This window comes from Drosophila albomicans, chromosome 3 (genome assembly GCF_009650485.2).
Source record: "Drosophila albomicans strain 15112-1751.03 chromosome 3, ASM965048v2, whole genome shotgun sequence".
Classification (NCBI taxonomy): Eukaryota; Metazoa; Arthropoda; class Insecta; order Diptera; family Drosophilidae; genus Drosophila; species Drosophila albomicans.
In genome coordinates, this window is record NC_047629.2 from 18502186 (window position 1) to 18523855 (window position 21670).

Below are 21670 nucleotides of genomic sequence, written 5' to 3' on the forward strand. Positions count from 1 at the left end.
CTGTGTCTTACATACAGGGTGTCTCATTCCTTTGGCTTTATTTCTATAATTTAATATTATGTTTTTCTATCCTTTTTTAAGGTAATTCTTAACCTAGCAATCCAGCGCCGCCAGCTCCGAGCACACCACTACCAGCTGCTCCACCGATGCCAGCAAATCCACCGCTTACTTTTTTATCATAGCGAGCCCGGAAGCGACCGCCGCCAAATCCGCCAGCTCCAAAGCCGCCAACGCCGCCGAGGCCACCGAAGCCGCCTTTAAAGCCGCCGCCGCCAAAGGCGCGTCCTCGCACGCGATAACTCTCGCGATAGCTGCCAAAGCCACCACCGAAGCCACCAAAGCCGCCCACACCGCCGCCAGCAGCTGCGCCACCCAACAGTCCAGCACCTCCCAGTCCAAGGCTCTGTGGCTGCTGCTGTATGACGGGCACCTGCTGCACAATGGGCACCTGTTGCACCACCGGCACCTGCTGTATTGCGTTGATGCCACCAATGCCACCGAATTCGTTTGCTTCCACTGCGAGTGCAACGCCGATGATCAGCAGCAGTTGTATATGTCGTTGGCACCACTTCATCTTTAGCGTATAGTTTATCACGTTGTGTCACGCCTGCGCAGAGCCGTCAACGTTTTTATTGCCCCGCCATGGCTTGCAGTGTGGTGCTGTGGTGCGTCATGAGCACCAATGTAAAATCCCAAAAACCTATGCTGCGTTTGTTTGCTTCCACATTAGCCACGTTAAGAGTTGCTAGTTACGCGGCCTCTTGCACGTGGACTGCGACCTTCAATTGGAGGTGATTAGGTGCGAACTACACTGAAAGAAATGGGTGTTAAGCAAACTTATCAAAATGTAGTTAATGAATTTTTAGAAATATTAAGAATCAATTACAATTTGAAATAATAAATGATTAAGATCTAAAAAATTTAAGATTTGAAATGAACTTAAGGTATTTGAACTCCATAAAATATTGAATACTTCTAAAATCCTCTAAACATTTTATATTTTAATTTTGCATAGCTCTTAGTTACAGAATTATGGCGAGTATTTTTAGTTAATGCACATTTTTGTATATCAAATTCTTAAAGAATTTTATGATTTAGCTTAAGGAATTGCTACTAAAAACTAATATGTAATTTAAAAATATTATTTTAATATTTCGATTTTGAAAATCTTTTATTTATTGATTTATAGTGGATATTTTATAGTTACTAAACTTTATTATAGGCTGATTTTTTAAAGGAATATTTTTATTCACAGAATTTTGCGAAAAATAGTTAATATTTTTCAAATGAAAATTGTTCCCATTGCTAACTGCAAGTTTCTCTGAGTGCATGCATTAGCTGAGCATTTCATGATGTAGCATCAACATTGCTAGAATATGAGTACATTGGCTTTGACACTGAGCTCTCGGGGAATTTTGGCATCACATTTGTGAATTGATAATGCAAATAGGCCAACAACTTAACGAGAAGGCACCAACAGACGTGGGCCACTAATTAATTTGCATAAATAAGCCAGCTTGGGTTGGGGCAATCTTCAGTAGTTGATTCAAAGATGATCCGGCAAACGGTTTACTTGCTCATCTCGTTGCTGGTCTTCAGTCAGCTGGAAGCCACACCCATTGTGAGCGAAGGCAACGAACTGGTGCGAAAAGCGCGACACTTGGGAGGCGGCATTGTTGGCGGTGGCATCGTTGGAGGCGGCATTGTGGGCGGCGGTGGCATTGGAGGTGGATACGTTGCAGCTCCGGCCATACAAACTGTGCCAGTGGTCTCCACGGTGCCCGTCATCACCACAGTGCCCGTGGTGTCCACCATTTCAACAGTTCAAACGATCCCCAGCTACGGCTACGGTGGCTATGGAGGAGGCTACGGTGGAGGCTATGGAGGCGGCTACGGAGGTGGCTATGGAGGAGGCTATGGCAGAGGCTTCGGCGGTGGCATCGGCGGTGGTAGCTTTGTTGGCGGTGGTGTTGGCTTTGCCAAGATAAAAGGTTTTGGCATCGGCGGCTTTCTGGGTTGAATAAAGTCTTAAGTGTAAATAAATCAATAAACAAAAGTGGTTCGAGATTGATTGTGTGTGTATTTATACCAATTACTTATAAACAGATGGGTGTTATGATTATTGAGAAAAGAAAAAAGAAAGATTGAAGATGGATGTATCGCCGAATTTATCAAATGTATATCTTATCTTGTTCTTATCATTCCAAAAAAATTGGGTAAGAAGTATAAGAAAATTGTAATGCTTTTAGTATTTATATTTAGTTGAATTATACAATATTTAGTATATTGATGATATATTCTTCAGACGAATACAATATTTAGTATATTGATGGTATATTTTTTACAATTATTGAAATGTGTAGCGGGTATCTTATAGACGAGCAAACTCTTGTGTTGTTTTCATACTTATCTTGTATAGTATTTGTGTTTGTATGTTGATGATATTGCAGTTTTGCTGTGAAGATTAAAGTTGTGACTCTTGTTTATGTTGAGTTTCATTTTACGTTTTCGGCTGTTTGTTTGCCTATTATTTAGCCATAACTCACAATACTATAAATAAAATAAGCAACATTCAGTGGCTTAGCTCGACGTTCAAATACGCTTTATGTTTGTAGCACTCCACACAAAATATGATTTATTTGGAGCTAAGAAAGTAATTCGACCTTATACAATTTAAAGTGTAGGGTAATTATGAAAAAATCCCCACTTGTGTGTGCAGTCAAAAGTATTTTGAGTAAGCATTTAAGCGGCGTATAATAAGATCAGCGCCAGTATGCTGTGAGATCTAAGTCATGACGTTACTGTGGGTGTCGGCATCCGATTTCGATGTAGAATGATCTGGAAAAGTAATTTCAGAGAAGCCCTTGAGATTTTTACAGTTGTTCGATACAAATGCACTTGAAAATAAAAATAGACTAATTGAACTTATGTTTTATTATATTTTAGAAAATGTCATTTAAATAGATTTCTTTCAACTCACATACAGCTTATATACTTTACTTGATAATGTATTTTTATTTTATATTAAGTGGTTATTGTTTGTCTAAAGTAGTTTGGTAATATATAATAAATTAAATTTTCTAAAACTTTTAAAAATAATAAATCTAGAAGAAGAACAAATGTAGAAACTTCTGTAGCTGTATTTCACATTCTAGATTTCTTTTGTTTCGAAATTTCAAAAATTTAAGTTTATAGTATTATATATTATTATATTTTTTGTTTAACTATTTTATGCGTTACACATTTGAGTCTACAATTCTATGAGTTTTACTCGTATGTAATTGACTTGTTGTAACTCGTAGCCTAATTCGTGATAAGTTTACGCATAATCAAGTCATATATTAAAAACGAACGAAGTTCTTCATCAATTCGGTCGGCAACTGTGATAGGCATCTGTTGTCCAGCTCACCACAGTTCAGATAACTTGAGCATAGACTGGTTCCACTGTGGAACAAGCAGCCGACACTTCCGCGTCTATCGCCATCAGTTGTGGGTCAATTTCAGGTAAACAACTTCAAATTCTTTTGGGTTTTTTCGATATCTAATTAGTTTTTTGGCGTTTTGTGTGGTGCCTTGTGGTGTGGCTGCCTTCAATGACAATCGAAAAATGCCAATGAACTTCAGTTCTATAGTTCTTCTTCTTCGACCACCTCCATCAGATATTTGACTATAAATTAAAGCGTAATTGCGAGCTCATATTTAGTTCTGACTACGGCAATGGAATACGCAAAACTAACATTCTGTTTGGTGCTCTGCGCCTTTGTGCTGCTCTGTGGAGCGGAGGAGCAACAACCGGTGGCAGCTGAATCGACTGCATCACTTGCGGATCTATCGATTGCGGGCGAGACTTCACAGACTGATGGTGTCGAGGGAGCACGCAAAGCTCGTCAATTCTTTGGACCACCACCACCACCGCCCTTCTTTGGTCCCCCGCCTCCACCACCACCATTCTACGGCGGTGGTTTCGGTGGCTTCGGTGGTGGCTACGGCGGCTTCCAGCGCACTCGTGTCGTGACACGCACTCGTTATCGCGGAGGTTACGGCGGATTTGGCGGCGGTTTTTATGGCTAAATGAAAAGCATTTTGTCTGTCGTTTTGCAACACTCTTGTGATATTTGTCTCTGTTTTGCGGCTCTTATGTGATGATGCCCGCCTGAATAAATGTGTGTTTATGTTTATGTGTAACTCGAACTTGCTTAAGGGGGAGTGCCCCACTTTTATGATGCGAAAGCATCTCAGCCACAATGAGCTCTGCTTATAAGTAGCTGTCAGTCGAAGACTTCCCCTCTCATTTGGGGACTCAGAGCGATGGGTTCCGTTTGTTTCTTGCTGTTGCTGCTTAGCGGTATTTTCATCTTCACAGCTGCCTTAGATGAACTGGAGATTGATCCGCAAGTGGCACCACCGCCAGTGGGTAAATTCGTTGTAGATTTATACAATATTGTGGTTGATTTTGCTCACTTGTATGTAGCAGGTCCGAGACACACTTTGTGGCGCAACCTTATGGGGCAAGTGCGTCAGGCATTGAAACGCTGGCAACCCACAGTCAGGACAAGCACCACCGTGCATCCTCGCATACATTTGCGCAGCACCACCGAACCGCAGCTGGAATATTATGGCGCCCTAAATCCCATTTATCAAATGAACAACTTTTGATTTACACTTAACTAAATTAGTTTATTATTGGCACTAGCAAAATTAAAAATACAAAAAATTGGTCTTAATCTAGCTTAACGGAAATGCTTGTTGAAAAGTCCCTTGAAGCCGCCTAGTCCACCGAGTCCACCAAAGCCGTGACCACCGAATCCATGTCCGAGTCCACCGCCAAAGCCATGACCAAGTCCACCGAATCCACCCAGACCACCGAAGCCGCCAAATTTGCCGCCCAGGCCGCCGAGGCCACCAAAGCCGCCAAGTCCCAGGCCGCGTGCCACACGTTCGTTCTCCGCTTCTGATTCCAATGGCAGCTGCTCGAGATCGGCATCCACATCGAGCAGCGTGAGCGGCACAACTTCCACTTCAACAGGCGCTGCCCAGCTACAGCTAAGGGCGCAGACGATGACAACGAGGAGCAGCAGGCACTTCATATTGATAGTGATGATTATTGAGCTTGAGATAGATTTTGGAGTTGATGTGGATGACACTGCTGATGCTTTGTGCTTGATAACAAATGGCAGAGATTCATGCGTTTTTATACGAGTACGCACTGGCCATTTCTTCTTCGTCAGCAGCTGGCTTCTGGCCGGGCTCGTGCGTGTAGTTGCTAATTGAGAGTGTCCACATTGCGACTCGACATCGATTTGTGGCTTGTTATCTGCCTCAACGTGTACTTTCATTCATTCATTGATTGCTGCGTGGCTTCTGGCGCCGCGACGTTGGGCCTTGGTTACATCATGTTTGCCATTGTATTTGCCGTTAATGTTTGACTTCGTTGCTGGGCTGGTCTTGAAACGTTATCTAATTGACCTTAACACACACACACACTCTGCGGAGTTTGTGTATTTGTCTCGTTAACATTTACATTTGGCAATCGATGTGAAGAACCAGTTAACAAGCGTGCTTCAAGAACAAGTTTTGCATTCTCTGACTGATCTTTCATCACATTCATCACATTCATTCACTTCTTACCTACAATTTCGGCGAGTGTATCGCTAATTGAAGCGTGTCAGTAAATTCAACGAGTTCGTCGAACGTTTTGCATTTGTTTAGAGTTTAAACTAACGCAATATTGATTTATGCTAATTTTAGGTAATTTTAGCTATGGTTCTTAACTCAATTTGCTTTAGCATCTTGTTTGCAGCAGCAACAATTTGCGACGTGTGTGCAGATACTTGCGGTAGTTACTGTTGCTTTTTGTTTTATACTTCAGCTGATTGCGTTGCCGGCTCATTGAGTGTTGTCTTCGCCGCTTCTTGCCCAGCTCAGGGCAGGGATGTGCTGGAACGTGTCGATGCTTATACGGATTGGGAAGCGTTGCAATGCGATGTCTGCGCACTTTGTCCTGCACAAAAGGACGTGACCATACCAAAGGATCCAGGCTGGCATCGTAGCTGGCTTCGTTGTGTCCCATTGGCCTTGCGTCACCTGCTTGTAACATTAGCAGCAGCACAACTCCCACTCCTAGTCCCAGTCTCAGTCCCAGTTGTGTGTTAATCTTCTTGAGTACAGAGCTCATCGTTTATCCTACTTGCAGCGCGGGTAATTAGAAACTGTTGCACTCTGAGTGCTGCACATGGGCTCTTATATGCCTAGGTTGCCTAGGGCCTCAGGGCAAACAAAACCTTATGGCATGGCTCACCTGCCATTTGCAGGCTACCTAGATTGCATTGCATTGCTTTGCTTTGGTTTACCTGCGACAAACTTGTCAATGACTTTGTTCAGCGCTAGGTATAACAAAAAAAGAAAAAGATTGAGCAGTTCAGCGAAATGGAATTCCTCAGCAGGCTGATGCAATTACATAGATAAGATCTACATATAATATGTACAAAATATATATTACATACAATATTTGTGTTTAACCTTTTCAGAGCATTTTCTTTTGGGTATTTCCCGGCCCATCATTCATAACCCTTCAACAGGAGCAGGTAGCAATTTAGTTTTCCCTTTAAAACAGCATGTGTCATGTGGCGACAGTCGGTAGATTTCACTTTCTAAGTACGGTAAAGTGAAAGAGCCAATCGGCTAAAGTGACTAACAAATTGGCATTTGGCAGACTGTTTTGCAGACAATTCACAGTACTTTTGCCTCAAAGTGTCGTGTCAACACTCTTCGACACTCCACACACGATGCATCGCTTAGCCTTGCACTTGACACCGACTCTAGCTTTAACTTAGATGCCGCGTCTGGCATTCGTGACTCCTACTGCGACTGCGGCTCCGACTTGGCAATTAGCGAGCATGTGCAGAGACAGACAGCGGCTGCGGTGAATTATGCGCTGGCTGGCTGGAAACCAGTTTCCAGCAGATTGAAACTCCGCAAGTTGAGGGCAGCCTGCGAAGTAATCCAAAGTCCCAGTTAGCCCACTTTCGACCGAGACCGAGTAACTGCAATTGACACATATGGGGAAGAGATACAGGCCTAACTCTGCTGCAAGTAGCAAGTTGTTGCAGTTGTTGCACAAAACTGGCACAGCATCACAGCAAAGTGGCATAAAAGCGGCAGCATCTGTTCGACATGGCCACAGTACACAGTGTCCCAAGTTCTCGCCAAGATGTGCAACAAACTGCAGCTGTTGCTCTTGCTGCTCTGCCTCATGTTGGCTAATGTCGAGGCACAAAAGCAGCCGCAGCAGCAACAGCAACAGCAACAGCAACGTCTGCGTCTGCCACAGGGCTACAACATGCGATTGGGTTCGGTTCCCACGCGATTTGTGGGCAAAGGCGCCTACACATTGGCTGCCAAGCGAGCATCGCCGCTAGCCAAATGGCAGCAACAAGCGCAGTTGCCACAACAACAACAACAACAGCAGCAACAACGGAGGCAGCTATTCCAATGGGCCACAATGGGTGGCAAGAAGTACAATCTTTGATGTTGATATGCACGTGAAATATATGTATTTAGCTAAATAAATAAAATAAATAAATTGTAATTAAGTATTGAATCAGCTTCTGGTTGAAATCGTTTAGAAAGTGGGAGTATAGTGATGCATGCGCTCCAAGATGCTGCTGCTAGCAGCATCATTGATGCCGCCCAGGAAACCAGGAAGACTACCAAGTCCAGCGACGCCACCAAGACCGGCAACTCCAGCCTGTGGGTAAAGTCCTGCAGGAGGCACAGCAGCGCCTAATCCCTGCATGTTGGCCACATTGATGATGTTGTTCAAGGCGGCAAAGTGATCCACTCCGGGTTGGGCTCCAAAGCCTACGTTGCCAGCGCCGAATTGCGCATTCGGATACATGGCATTGCCGTACATGAAACCAGCTGCCTGTGGATTACCAGGATAGACACCGCCCAAGCCATAGCCGAGACCAAGACTGGGATCGCTGGGATAGTTATTGGCGATGCCAGCGACGCCTAGGAAAGGCGAAGCTGGTGCAGAGCCGCCGCCAAAGATGAGTCCTGGATAGCCGGCATAGCGGCCCATTTGTATGGACATCTGATTGATGGGCAGTCCAGCTATTGGCATTTGCATGGCTGTTGTGGCCGGTGTCATGGTAGCTGCTGCTGCGCTGGCTGCCAGCATCTTGACATCTGCCTCCGCTGCAGCAGTTGCGCTCTTCAGCTGACGTTGTTGACGTGAATGTTGCTCCTGCACTGGTTGTGCTTGGCAGCTGCCCACGAGCATCAGGGAGATGAGCAGGAACGATTTCTTGACGGCGTACTTCATTTTGGTTACGATATCGATTGGCAACTGTTTGCTTCCGGCTTGTCGAAGGCGCTTTTTATGCCAGCTGCTGGGGTGGAAACTTTCTTTTGCCACTATTGCAGAGATTACGCGCTTGGTTTTCTTTTTGGCTCGTAAAAACGGTTTTGGGTTAAAGTGATTTTTTGCCCATTTTTATGGTAGCCCAAAAAAAAAAGGCGAACCTAAAATAAGCCGAACAGAGCTGCTTGTCTACGTTTTGTAATCTCTTTATAAACAATTCGCACTTTTTGCCTAATGCCAACCGCAAATAAGGTGCTAAGTGTTGTCTAAGACATTCATCGCTGCGTCGCATCAGCGGCGGCAGATCTCGAACAGAAAATCGTGGCTGTTTCTTGTTGCTGTTGTTGTGACTTGGAAACAGAGAGGTGAAATGCTCTTCATACGCCTTCTATTGATTGCTTTGTAAAACGAAAGATTCAGGCAACGAACTCAATTTCAATGACCGCCTAAAAGTATGCTACGAATTTTAAATTCTTTTATTGCTCTCATGATTCACGACTGAAACTTAGTCAGCTGCGATTCCATCTAAGCATAGGTAATAAAACCATTCAAATTGTACATATAAAGTTTATAATGCGATCTGAATTTCGAGATTGTACCGCAGATGGCAACAGCAGCAGTCAATCATCAATTCGAAGTGACCTTTGCGAGCAACATCTGAATTACTTTGACTTTAATGATTTTATTTGCGCAGCCAATGCTAAATTATATCTGATTGATATTGATTAATGGTCTAATGCTAACATTATCTTGACCATAATAATATGCAATTTAATTTTTTTTTGTAAATCAGTTTAATAAATATGTTCAACAAATAAATATTTCAAGTCTTTGTTTCATATACAGCTAGACTTAAGCTTATGTTCTTATAATAAGTACTGTAAAATCCGTGCTCAACTATTTGCCAAAGCTGTCCTTGTAGGCGGCGCGTTCTCTGTCGGCGCGATCTATCGCAGCTTGATAGGAATCGAAGGGCGCAGCAGGGCGACTGAAGTCATCCGACCGACGATGCGTTTCCAAAGCATTTGCCTTGTTGTTGTAATATCCAAAGACAACGCTGCTGGGATAACAGATGAAGTAGTCGTTGGGTGAGCGTTTCTCTCGCACAGGCTGACCACTGATATCGATGGGTGAGCTGAAGGCTTGGTAAGGATTGCTGCCGTTGATTGGAGCCGACTCGCTGAGTTGCGAACTCATGAAGATGGTGAGCAGGATCACGTTGATGATGAGTGTGCAGTTCATGTTGTGGCTTATCACTTGTTGAAGATTCAGTTGAAGATTCACTTTCAGTTTCACTTTTTCAGTGCGGGTGCTGATGATGTGCTGTTGTCGGAGTTCCTTATGGTTCTGTGCCTTAGCCACTAGCTGATCGATTGTTTTATACATAAATTCGCGATTCAAATATTTCACACTATGCGCTAATTATTATGACAGACGAGAGTTTCCAGCCAGCCAACCAGCCAGCCTGAACACTAATTTAATTTGCTGTACATCTTCCAATACGATTAGCACCCTGCGTTACTGCGGCAAAACATTTCCGTCAATGCCCGATTTTGGTGGGCATTTCGGGGGCGTTTCGGGGGTGCTGCTGTGACGTCTACACGTTGCTTTTTAATTTGTGTTTTTTTGTTGCGGTAGGATCTGCATCGACCCAAGATGATTCATGAAACTCCTCAACCTGGTGACAGTCAATTTGCAATATATTTTTGCAATTTGCGTCATTATTTTAGTTCCATATTTGGCAATATTTTTAAAGTTTACTATTTTTGCTTAAAATAGCTTAGCAGTTAATTGTTGTTAATTGCATTATATATAAACATCAGTTGATCTCCGTGTGATTCTCGCAATTTCTCATGTAACACGATTGGTGTTAATTGATAAAGTCACAGTACTAGGGATCAACATGAATCACATTCCAAAAACATCATCATTGTCTTAGGTTTCCGTGTAATTTTCCGATTACCTGCAGTGCAAAATATTTACTTTTGATAAATGAACTTATATAAATAACATCTGTATTTTCATTCAAACGGGAGCAAAGTTTCAAGACACACGCCCACAAATTAGATTTGCGGTTCAGACGGTGCTAGGTGCCAACAGGTACACTTTTTTTTTGTATATTTAGAATGCTCAAAAATCAACGGAATTCTACCTCAAATAATTATATTAAACTTATTATACCCGAAGAAGAAGGGTATTATAATTTTTTGCCTAAAGGAAATGTATGTAATAGGCAGAAGGAGTCATTTGCGAACCCCAAAAGTATACATATATAATCTTGATCAGCATCAATAGCCGAGACGATATAGTCCGTCAGTCTGTCTGTCCGTTTGCCACGCCCACTTCAGCCCCCGCAAATCGAGAGAAAACGAAAAATAACCTACACTTTCGGTTATTGGTACATAGAATAATAAGTATAGTAGTTAAGATTATATATTTTATTTGAAAATATTTTGAATGAAGTACTATATGAATATACCAAACCTTCAGTGTATTTTAGTATTTTAGTGGTATATTTTTAGTATATTTTTATAATCTAATTTTATTGAAAATGAATAGCGGGTACCTCACAGTCGAGTACACTCCACAGCAGCTTTCTTACTTGTATTATTATTTATATTATAATTATCAACTTAAGCTCAACTTATAATTTCTAGTTTCAATGGGCGTACACCGGAACCTTTAATTAATAATACAATTTTCTACAGGTTTATTATTGACGATGATGATAAATCATTGATAAATCATTTAAATTAAATTGCTTTTATTTTAATGAAATTTAACTTTTTTCTTTTATTTATATTCTAATTATTAAACTGAGCTCAAATTACAATTCCAATGGGCTCACACCGGAACGTTTAATTAATAATCAAATTTCTACAGTTCTCTTTCTGATGCGTTAATCTCAATTTGATGATGATGAAAGTCGAGTCTTATGATAAATTATTGAAATGAAATTGCTTTTATTTTAATGAAATTTAGCTTATTTATTTTACAAAGTCCTTTCAAAAAAACCCAAATATCGTGAGAAGCGGCAGAAGCAAGTCATTTGCCCGTCTAATTGATGAGTCTGGATATCCCAAAAACATTGTGACTAATCGCCAGACGATTAATCAATGTTTTTTTGCTGAAATGTTTTCAATGTCTATGGCTATGGCTATTAATAGCTGTTCTTGTCGTTCTGAATAACAAGCCCATAAATATCTTATGTTGTTTTCATATTCAGACTATCACAATTCTGTGTCTTTTATGGCACAGGCCCCTCTCAACATTTTTGCATAGCAAATGTTATGCCATGTTTCGTTTGACGAACTGCGGTTGTAAATTTCATAAATTTAATGGAATTTTTTTTTGTTGAATACATTAGCTCTTATTGGATATGCCATGAATTTTGTTGGGTAGCATCAAATTGTTTGCAGGTGACAAAAATAAGACTGTTTCATTGTTGTAGCTGTGAGTGAAAACCTGTTGGCAGAGGTGTCAACAGCACAAAAAGAAAGAAAGAAAAAAAAAACAGAAGAAATATAACGTATACGTTATGCCAATCGGTCAACGAATGCGTAGAAACTTTGCGGTACCTGCCCCCAAAGCATGTTTACCTTTGTTTATTTTTGGTTTCACGTTTATGAATTTATTTTAGTTTCTTTTCGTCTAATTGCATCTATTTTTAAATCAAAGCGTTGTGGTTATTTGCCGTAACCAAAGCCACCGCCGAAGCTGGAACTGGCCGATGCCGAAGCCGAGGCTGATGCACTGCCGCCAAAGCCGCCGCCGCCGCCACCACGTCCTCCGTAGCCACCGCCACGACCGAAGCCACCGCGACGGAATCCACCGCCTCCTCCACCGCAGCAGTAGCCACCGCGTCCACCGCCAAAGAAGCGAGCTACTCGCTTGCCAGCGCCATCATCGATTGGCTGCGCATCCACATCCTCCAGAGTCAGCTGCTGTTGAGTCTGTTCGGGCTCCAAGGGATGGGCACAGACATAGGCCAAGAGGAGACTGCTGATCAGCGCTAACACCACAAATTGTTTCATCTTTAACTAGTCAATTGATTCTATGTGCAGTTAATCAAATGCTCACATCTTTTATAGTTGGTGCCCATCGATGCGACGCATCGCATCGCATTGGGGATCCCCTTTTGAGACCAGAACTTGTAATTTCTTCCTTTGAATCAACTCATTAATAGTGCCTAGCTATCATTAGTTCTTTTTGATGATTTCATCAGAACTTGTAAGTATCATCCATTGGAAATCCCCGACCCCTTAGGCACTCAACCAGATAATTTGGTAAGACCTCTCGCTCTCTAACGTTTGCCGCCCTCTGAGAATACGTCTAGCACTTCCAGCTTCAGCACGCTCACTTTTAGCACACATTTGTCAAAATGGACTCGTGTCGAAGACCTACAAAAGATGATTGTTGTTCACCTATTGAAAGACTCAGTGAAAAAACAAAACAAAACGATGCAAATTAAAAACTTCTCACATGTATTGCAAACAAGCCCCTTTGGCTTCCAATTGGGGGACTCACTTTTAGATACTCTGTTCTGATAGTACTTATGAAAGGGGTGATTATAAGAAGCTTAAATTGCTGAAAATTATATTCCTTATAAGTCGAAGCTGTAAAACATACTTTTACAAAATTGGAGAAGGTTTGCAATGGTTGTAGTGTTCTTTAAAATGATTTCATTTGATTAAATAAATAATTTTATTTAAGTGAAAAAAGTTTTTCATATTATCACAATAATAATAAGTTTTTAAAAGAATTTTAACTATATTTTTGTTTCAATTCATAATCACATTTATAAGTTTTATAGGGTATTTCGGAGGAGTGTGTTTTAGAGTTGAATTTTTTATTATTGCTTTCGCGCGTCAGCAATTTGAGCTTTGTTTTTTTTTGCACATTAAGAGGCAATCGAAAATTATTGGAACTTGTTAAGGTGTTGTGATCACTGACCTCTCCGATGTGCGCAAAATATTGCGCAGTTTCCATATTGTTTTCATCGTGATAAACAGCAACGGGTTCTGGCACATATCACCTATAAAACCATCAATATTTAAACTAATTCAAATGAGTGTTATATATGTCTTCATATTGTGAAATTTAATGAACACTTTGTCTGTGTCGTTTAATGAAAATGAAATTACTTTATATGAGACGACTTTTATATTTAATGGAAATTAAATTATTTTAAGTACACTATATATGCAGAGATATTTGCTTTGTCTTACTTTTAAATGTGTAGATTTAGTTGGAATTAAATGGAATTTATTTTAGTTATTTTTAGTTAGTATCATTCTTAAATAGTCAACGTCCCTTTTTCATTTGTACATTTTTTTAAGAGTTCATTCAAAATAATTTGCATACTTTTTGGCTGTGTAAAAGATGAATTAAAAATAGGGCATTGCATAGTCGACCTTCAGTTTGTTTAATAAAAGTACTTAAGCCAAGTAAACGCATTTATTTTGATCTCATTTAAGAGTGCTTTCATTACACAAATGTGATAAATTTTGTCAATCGACTTACAAAAGCCGGTTAGAATATTCAAAAATATAAATTAAATCGATCCATTTTCTTATCTTGATCATTGTCTGCTTGAAATGTTTTTTCTCTGAGTGTAGGATCATTTGTCAATTATCTACTTGAAATGACGTTTTTATTGACACAACGGAAAGTTGGTTGTAAACAAATCGTAAGCTAAATGAATTGGGAAAACCGGTTGAAACTATTGAATGGTTCCAAGTGAATTACACTAAGTGTTGAATAATATAAATAATTGGAGAATCACATGATTACGAAAATATGCAAATACTAATTCAAATTTATTCTCACAGTCTCACGAATTTATTTGTAATATAACTATAGTATATTAGAAGTCTGAGACGGTTGACAACAAGTCCAATTTGCGAGTCAATATGTAGACGTCTCGCCAAACCTAATTCAATTAAGAAGAAAGATTTCCACGTCTGCAAAAGTGTTTTCAATTAGGATCAACTTTATAATTGCCTTTATTGATTTCCAAATCGAATATAGGCGTGGCAACTGAACAGATGCTGTACTCGACACGTGCCAATCGAGCCCAAAAGTATCGAAACTTAATTGCAATATTGAAACGATGGAACAAAGCCATAATTATTTATTAACATTTAATTATACTCTGAATTTGTAATTTGTTGAATGCAAACTCGTAATTAATTTCAGTATTGAATTTTTATTGTTGCCAACTAAAAGCTGAATTGCCCGTAAAGTAAACAATTTCCATAAAAAATTACCAAAACTAGAAACTGAGATGAAGAAGATAAAAACCCGCGGAAGTAAACAAAAGCGTTAACGGTGTGAAACCGATTTGCGCCAATTTGGTCAATATTAGCCGAAACGTTGAGCAAGGTCAATGTCGTTCAACAACGGTTAACGGAGGCGTCTGCAAAACGTTTTTTTTGTTTTTTTTATGGTGATCTGTGAAAGCATGGAACCAGAACCAGTCCATGACGATTTCGCGCGATTTCAAAGCGTTTTCAACGCGACTTTTGTGCGTTTCAACGCGTTTCTAGCGTGTTTCCGTTCGCTGAAGACGAAATGATGCGACAACATTGAAGGTCTGCAAGTTTCCGAAACATGCAAAACACATATTTGGAAATTTGCCGAAAAACAAATGCTTTGGGCTGGTCACGGTGTGGCTGGCTGCTCTTGAGTTTGCTTATAAAACTGTTTTTAACTGTGAGCTGCAACTTTAGTTACGATTTGTCAGTTGCCAGTTGTGAGTTTAGTTTCTGTATCTCAGTATCTGTATCTTTCGGAATGTATTTGCCGGCACGCTTAAGTCTGCTCTGTGTGTTATTCGCACTCGTCGCCGGTCAGCGAAGCAAAGCAAAGCAGTCAGATCGTCCACAGGGACGCACTCTGGGATTACTCTCGCCGCTGCTCTTCGGCACAGCTGGGCCCTTATTCGATGTGCCCATTGCACCCGTTGGAGGAGGCAGCGTTGCTGGCAGTGGAACTGGAGGTGGCAGTGGCACACAGTCGGATCAGTTTTATGGTGGCGGCGGAGCAGGCGGCTACCCGAACAATGGTTATGGCAATGGCTATGGCAACGTCTACGGTTATAGACCAGGCTATAGCTATGGATATCCAGCCCTAGGCTTAGGCTATCCGGGTCTTGCTCAAGGCTTCTTTGGATACCCTGGCTATGGGTATTACAGGCCCGCTTATAACTATTACAACTACCAGCGACCAGTGCAGTATCCACAAAACTATTATGGATCAAGGCCCAACTATGGCAACTACAATAACTTGGCGAGTGCAGTGCCCGCAGCCAGTGCCTCACAGACTGCTGCTGTTGCACCTGCCGCAGCTGCCGGAGCAGGCTCACAACTCAATACCGCTCAGGCAGCTCAGTTAGCTGGACTTTTGGGACAGGCACTTGGCAGCAGCCTGCGTCCTTTGGTGGCCAACGGTGGCGCAGGAGCTGCTGCGACTGGAGCTGGAGCTGGCGTCAATCCACAAGCCTTGAGTAGTTTGTTGGGTTTGCTTGGCTAGTATTATAAAACAATGACGAATCTTATGCCAAAACTTCGCTTAATGCTGCCGAGACGAGTGTTACTAGTTAGTCATAGGAATAACAAAGTATTTATAATTTAAGCATTGTTAAACTAATTTTAAACAATCTAAATATAATATTTCCCTCGCAAGAAAGTATGATTTTTACTTCTTTTAACTTAGCTCCCTTTTTCATTAAAACGTAGTATATTCATAGTTAAATAGTGTATTTGGTCAGCCTAAAAGTATATCGTCACATTTCTTTTAAAACTTTGTGTTAATTAAAGCTATAGCTCGAATAACTGAACTATGAATGAAAACACTCAAAGCAAGATAAAAAGTTTGTTGGAATTTTGATGGATTACAGAATTGCGTAATCCAAATAAAATGTGTTTGGTCTTATTTTAAGAATTTGTAATTTTTCCGCCTAATGTACATAGTTTAAGAATTTGTTCTTAAAGTTGTCTTATTTTGAGAACACAATTTTAAAGACGAATGTTCTTGATGTTAGAAACTGAACTTTTTTTTGTGCATTTTGTCATGTTGCATAGTCTTTCATCTTTAAAAATGGGAGTTTAATAACTAAAAAAAAAAAACAATCTGCAGTAAAGACAGGTTATTTGAAATACCAACTTTTGTGTTTATATTTTAGCGTTCAAAAAATAACATATGAGAAAATTATTTCATTAAATATAACCACAATAAAACAATAATAATTTCATTGACGGCATCAACTTGTTAGCGTCTATGTATAATTATCAGTTAAATATATTTTTGGTGCTCACACTACTCGGGAATTTTTAATTAGCAGCTATTTTAATTATATAAATCACTTAATAAAAAGCTGGGGAAGATTTAACAATATTCTAAGCACAAACTCTTCATGTGACCCTCGTGATTTTCTGTCACACTTACAAAGAGCTAATGACAAAGAAAATTATTTTGAAATAATGTATTAAATTAATTAATTAAAATTTCGTCATTCTTTTTTAGAAATTCATAATTTGTAGCTTTATCGTCAGCTTAAAAAAATTATATAACAAGAAAAAATCTAGTTCAATTTAATCGCAACTTTTTTAAATGCAAAACATTTCGTTTTTTTAAATTTTCTCTATGTGATTTTAATAAGCTCCTTATAAAGCATCGAAAACGATATAATTAAGTCTTTGGAATATTTTTATGCTTCTGTATTCCAAATAAGAACAACAATGCTATTGTACAAACTGGTTGAGATATTAATGAATGCAAATTTTTAATTCACAAGCGGCAAAGATTTCTAATCGTTAATTTACTGGAGCTCGAGGGTAGCGTAAAAAGTATTTTATAAAATTTGTTGTTAGAGAAGTTAAATTTTTCTTGTTTAAATGCATCAATTGTAATTGTAATTGATATTGGTAATATGATTCTATTGCAACTGCCACTGTTTATTGTTGTAGGCTGCTCTAAGTTGCCGTTCTCTGCTCTCCTCAATTTGATAAAGCTGTGCCTGCTTTGTGTTGATGAGCAGCTCTCTGGTTTCCATGTGACGATGTTCCTCTGAGCACTCACTGCAAGATAGACAAATCATTTAAATATCTGAAATAACATAATTAGAGATTATATAAACTCACATCTCGCGTTGCTCTTTTTTCTGTTTGATCAATAGCTGATCAGCTTCTTCGTTCTTCATGAGAGCCATTTGTATCCATTCAATTCGTTCGTTCTTCGCTGCATCTTCCTGCGCTTGTAGCAGCTCCGACAACTCCACGTCCAGCATTTGTTCCTCTCACTGCAATTGAAGTGCCAGTTGACGTCGTCGATTCTGCAAGTCGTGTCGACATTCTTCAATCTTCTGCTGCACCTTGCAATCAATTTGAGAATTTCGATTGCGGCGGTCGGTGCGCCTTAAAAACTCAACCACATGCATTATTATAGATTTGTTTGGTCGTTATTTGGGCTACTTTGTATTCCATATCCCTAGCAACAGTTAACGTTAACAGCATTTTAGTGTGACCAAATTTAGGAATGTCTCCAAATTATTTTAAGGATTTCAATGCCATCAGTTCAAATTATATAAATATCTAACGAAGAAAATATGAATAGTAATAATTACAATCATAATAATTAATAACGCTTTGTTAGAATAATATAAAATAAATATAACATATTCATTTTGGAGGAACTAATAACAATTTTCCGAGTTTTTCAATTGAAATTTATTAAAATTTAGTATTTATACAGCCTAAAAGTATGACTTTGTTTTCTTTAAAAAATTTAACACGTTTGTGTTAATTAAACAGTTTATAGGATATAATTACAAATTATTTACTTTAAGTGAATTATTTTTGTTTTATAGTAAATAACCTCTACAATTCATAGAGCTAGACAACCAGTTACTATTTTGCACTTCACTATGTAAGCAAAGGCAAATATTCAGACTTAGACCAAGTCATACAATGCCATTTAAGTGGGGTGTCAATACATCTTTAATTAGAGTCCCAAAGTGCAAGATCTAAAGCTCGGTACGAACACATAAAAGTAGCAGTTGGTAGCCAAATGGTAGACAGTTAAAATCTGAATCGTTGTCAGCATGAAGATTGCTATCTTACTCTTCTTAGCAATACTTAGCTTGGTCTACGGATTGCCAGTTGGTATGGAGCAGCAGCCGTTGCCACAAGAGCAAGGAGTTCAAGAGGCGGTGGCCAATACTGATGCCATGACAAGTATAACAGAGTTGTCGGATTTGGGTAGCCAACATTATGGAGAGGGAGCACGAAGGGCACGATTTCTGTGGGGTGGTATATGGGCAGGACCTTATTGGCCCCGTTATTACTATAGCTACTATCGTCCTTGGGGCTATCGCTATTGGTGGTAGTTGTACAACAATAAAAATGATGTATGAAATAATAAATAAACAATAAAATGTGTTGATCTATAAACGTCAGGTCAAGGGCTTTAATGAGTATATAGTACTTGTGAAGTGCATAGTGAGAAGTTCACAAGTCATTAGACTGCGATTTCACAAGTTCATTTAACAATTAGTGACTAGGCCAATATTTCGATTGTTTCTCGACTTTACTCATCTTTGTTATTGTTAATTAGCTACGCTAGAAGAGGGAATCACACTCTTGATGTGATTCAGTTACAAGCAATGTAATTCTCAATTGCTTTATACTATATTTCAAATATTTTTGAAATTCTTGATAACTGTTAAATTTATAAAAGATTTTGACTACGCATGTTATTTAACAACATTATACACGTTTTTTTCCAATACGACTTTCAATATTAACATATTCATAAAATTAGGCTATAAAACTCTTGCATATCACAAAACGAAAATTGATATTAACGTATTTAGATATTTGCTCAACCACTCGACTTTGCTATATCTACACTAGTAAATTTCAAAAATACGTGTTGCAAATTTCGTTCTTTCGAATTAACATCGATCTATTTGGCATACCCTCTTTATCAAACAGTTTCCGGGTATAATTAACAGGATTTTTTAATTTGTAGCTATTCCGAATAAATAGTTAAAAAATCAAAATGTGATATAGCGGTATGAACGTGAAATATCAATTAAAGTGCAGTTCGAGGGTGGATTTGTGAGTTAAGTTTAATTGCCACTTAAACTTTTATTAATTTTAAAATTTCTGATGAATGCAATTTGTATATTGATTGTATGGCAGTAAAAAATATTCTCGTCTATAGCTTTCTTTTAGTATTCATTTGTATAATGAACTATAATTATTAGAAGACGATAAGCTGTCAGTCTCGTTAAGAACATTGTGAATATGATTTTATTCAGTTCTATACAATTTTTGTGCTAACAACTTTTTTTGATGCAACCCTCTACATTTTTTGTAGTGCCTAAAATGTTTGGCGTTTGCTAATAAAATTTCAAGAAATATTTCTGAAGAATTTTGAAACAAAATATGTCTAGATTTTGAAATAAAAGACGCGTGTGTTCTATGGAAGAGCATCAGTTGCAAAAGGAAACATTTGAAAGATGCGTCTGTTTATCTCAACCTTCATTGGCCTGCTCTGCTTTGCCTTCAGCTATGCTGCACTTACTACTTATGGCAAAACAAATAACAATCCTCCTGTTGGAATCGGAGCAAATATTGGTGCTGGAATCGGTGCAAGCGATGGAGGATATGGTCAAGGCGCTGGATTAGGTGCTGGTATCGGTCTTGGTCTTGGTGGAATTGGTGCCAATATTGGTGCTGGAGTCGGAGGCGGTGAGGGTAGAGGATATGGCAACCAAGGTGCTGGATTAGGTGCAGGTGTTGGTCTTAACGTTGGTGGACTTGGCGCAAATATTGGTGCTAATGTCGGAGGCCAAGGAGGCTATGGCAACCCAGGCTACGGCAATCAAGGTGCTGGACTAGGCGCTGGTATCGGTGCTGGATTTGGAGGCCTTGGACTTGGATTGAATGCTGGAGTTGGAGCCTATGGCCGCTAAATGTTCAGAATGTGTTTGCTGCAGTAAAATATAATTATAATCGAGAACCGCTATTTCTCATTTGAATGAATTTGTTTTCTATATTAAAAGTCAAACTTAACAGACGTGTATTTTGATGCTGTTGCCTTTAACATTCCATCCAGAATAACAATTCAGTGACGTTAGTGAAACTACACATACATATGTATTTAAATGTCTCTATATTATGATATAGAATAGGTTTTGTTCATTCATGCCTTATTTGCATCATAGAGGAACAATGTCGGTACCCTTATAGAAGATTAATCGCTCTGTTGTTATTCGTAGGGGTAGGGGACTTTAAAGATTTAGATGCATCGTCCCACGATTAATTAGCTAATCGTTGCCGTCATTGAATGAGTAGCTTTTCAATTAACTTCCCTGAATTTTTAATAAAAGGCGATTGCATTACAATGCTTAGTCTCAGTAGTTCGGTCACGTTTGGTTTTAAAGCAAACTAAATTGAAAGTAAGGAATTTACAACCGGAAATTTCGGAAGCTGTTGGAAGATGCGTTTAACACTTCTATTACTTATCGTCGCGCTCAGTGTGGCATACAGTTATTCACTTCCTGTGAATGAAGAAAATGTCCAGGAGGATAAAGTGAACACGTTGCTAAATCTTGCCAATCAGGGAGAAGCTCATGCCAATGCGGGCACTCGAGAGGCACGCGGCTTTGGCGGCGGTGGCGGTTATTGTTGTGGTGGTGGATACGGTCGAGGTGGCTACGGAGGATACGGTGGATACGGACGAGGAGGATATGGTGGATACGGTCGAGGAGGCTATGGGCGTGGTGGATATGGTGGATATGGCCGTGGTGGATACGGAAAATATGGCCGATAAACCGTGCGCACGCTTAACGTTTGTTAAACTTTTATTAAACAAGCTAAAACAATATGTTACTGAAAAAAAATCAGAAAAGTGGATATAATGATATACATATATAAATGTTTTCAAAAAGTGAATAATTAGTACGGATTCTTATTTTTACAATTTTTTGTTCTTTTGTCATATACATAAGTAATGGTTCTCTTAATGAATATTCCAAACAATTATTTTGTAAATAAAGATAAACAAATTTAATGTAATAAAAGTTAAATTTGAGTGTTATGTCAAACCTATTTATGTTATTTTGTGCAATTTTATTTAGCAAAATAATTTTTAAAACTAGTTTTGCAGCTTAATGTTTCCAAATGAGTGAATAAAAATGAATTATAGAAAACCTTCTTTTGTGATATTAATTATATTGATACTAATAATAATGTAAGCAAGCAAGTTATTTAGAAGTATTAAAACAGGCCTGTTATT

General features: G+C 39.2%; 12 protein-coding genes across 12 annotated transcripts; 5 read left to right on the plus strand and 7 right to left on the minus strand.

The window, feature by feature from the left end:
* Nucleotides 1-88: 88 nt before the first annotated feature.
* LOC117566633 (keratin, type II cytoskeletal 2 epidermal) lies at nucleotides 89-574 on the minus strand. The gene has a single exon (XM_034246173.1). The coding sequence runs from the start codon at nucleotides 572-574 to the stop codon at nucleotides 89-91; it is 486 nt and encodes a 161-aa protein (XP_034102064.1).
* A 978-nt stretch (nucleotides 575-1552) lies between these two features.
* On the plus strand, nucleotides 1553-2020 carry LOC117566632 (uncharacterized). Its single transcript, XM_034246172.1, has one exon. It carries the CDS (start codon nucleotides 1553-1555, stop codon nucleotides 2018-2020), a length of 468 nt encoding a protein of 155 aa, XP_034102063.1.
* Nucleotides 2021-3699: 1679 nt separating this feature from the next.
* On the plus strand, nucleotides 3700-4144 carry LOC117571041 (shematrin-like protein 2). The gene has a single exon (XM_034253009.2). The coding sequence runs from the start codon at nucleotides 3718-3720 to the stop codon at nucleotides 4069-4071; it is 354 nt and encodes a 117-aa protein (XP_034108900.1). The 5' UTR covers nucleotides 3700-3717; the 3' UTR covers nucleotides 4072-4144.
* Nucleotides 4145-4300: 156 nt separating this feature from the next.
* On the plus strand, nucleotides 4301-4656 carry LOC127565524 (uncharacterized). The gene is made up of 2 exons (XM_052004349.1): nucleotides 4301-4414; nucleotides 4472-4656. Exons 1-2 carry the CDS (start codon nucleotides 4309-4311, stop codon nucleotides 4654-4656), a joined length of 291 nt encoding a protein of 96 aa, XP_051860309.1. The 5' UTR covers nucleotides 4301-4308.
* A 10-nt stretch (nucleotides 4657-4666) lies between these two features.
* On the minus strand, nucleotides 4667-5765 carry LOC117566631 (uncharacterized). The gene is made up of 2 exons (XM_052004347.1): nucleotides 5629-5765; nucleotides 4667-5559 (listed from the first exon to the last, which is right to left on the minus strand). Exon 2 carries the CDS (start codon nucleotides 5334-5336, stop codon nucleotides 4731-4733), a length of 606 nt encoding a protein of 201 aa, XP_051860307.1. The 5' UTR covers nucleotides 5337-5559; nucleotides 5629-5765; the 3' UTR covers nucleotides 4667-4730.
* Nucleotides 5766-5775: 10 nt separating this feature from the next.
* LOC127565523 (uncharacterized) lies at nucleotides 5776-6175 on the minus strand. Its single transcript, XM_052004348.1, has one exon. The coding sequence runs from the start codon at nucleotides 6173-6175 to the stop codon at nucleotides 5783-5785; it is 393 nt and encodes a 130-aa protein (XP_051860308.1). The 3' UTR covers nucleotides 5776-5782.
* A 1436-nt stretch (nucleotides 6176-7611) lies between these two features.
* Nucleotides 7612-8326, minus strand: LOC117566629 (elastin). The gene has a single exon (XM_034246170.2). It carries the CDS (start codon nucleotides 8324-8326, stop codon nucleotides 7622-7624), a length of 705 nt encoding a protein of 234 aa, XP_034102061.1. The 3' UTR covers nucleotides 7612-7621.
* An 810-nt stretch (nucleotides 8327-9136) lies between these two features.
* Nucleotides 9137-9751, minus strand: LOC117569308 (uncharacterized). Its single transcript, XM_034250421.2, has one exon. It carries the CDS (start codon nucleotides 9749-9751, stop codon nucleotides 9263-9265), a length of 489 nt encoding a protein of 162 aa, XP_034106312.2. The 3' UTR covers nucleotides 9137-9262.
* A 2215-nt stretch (nucleotides 9752-11966) lies between these two features.
* LOC117571637 (uncharacterized) lies at nucleotides 11967-12407 on the minus strand. The gene has a single exon (XM_034253862.2). It carries the CDS (start codon nucleotides 12397-12399, stop codon nucleotides 12052-12054), a length of 348 nt encoding a protein of 115 aa, XP_034109753.1. The 5' UTR covers nucleotides 12400-12407; the 3' UTR covers nucleotides 11967-12051.
* A 2724-nt stretch (nucleotides 12408-15131) lies between these two features.
* LOC117570465 (prisilkin-39) lies at nucleotides 15132-16021 on the plus strand. Its single transcript, XM_034252127.2, has one exon. The coding sequence runs from the start codon at nucleotides 15161-15163 to the stop codon at nucleotides 15896-15898; it is 738 nt and encodes a 245-aa protein (XP_034108018.1). The 5' UTR covers nucleotides 15132-15160; the 3' UTR covers nucleotides 15899-16021.
* Nucleotides 16022-17195: 1174 nt separating this feature from the next.
* On the minus strand, nucleotides 17196-17826 carry LOC117566628 (uncharacterized). Its single transcript, XM_034246169.2, is given in 2 exon segments — nucleotides 17196-17445; nucleotides 17509-17826. Coding segments are annotated over 2 exon segments (438 nt in total). The 5' UTR covers nucleotides 17805-17826; the 3' UTR covers nucleotides 17196-17303.
* Nucleotides 17827-20803: 2977 nt separating this feature from the next.
* On the plus strand, nucleotides 20804-21421 carry LOC117569193 (uncharacterized). The gene has a single exon (XM_034250261.2). It carries the CDS (start codon nucleotides 20873-20875, stop codon nucleotides 21203-21205), a length of 333 nt encoding a protein of 110 aa, XP_034106152.1. The 5' UTR covers nucleotides 20804-20872; the 3' UTR covers nucleotides 21206-21421.
* Nucleotides 21422-21670: the final 249 nt, after the last annotated feature.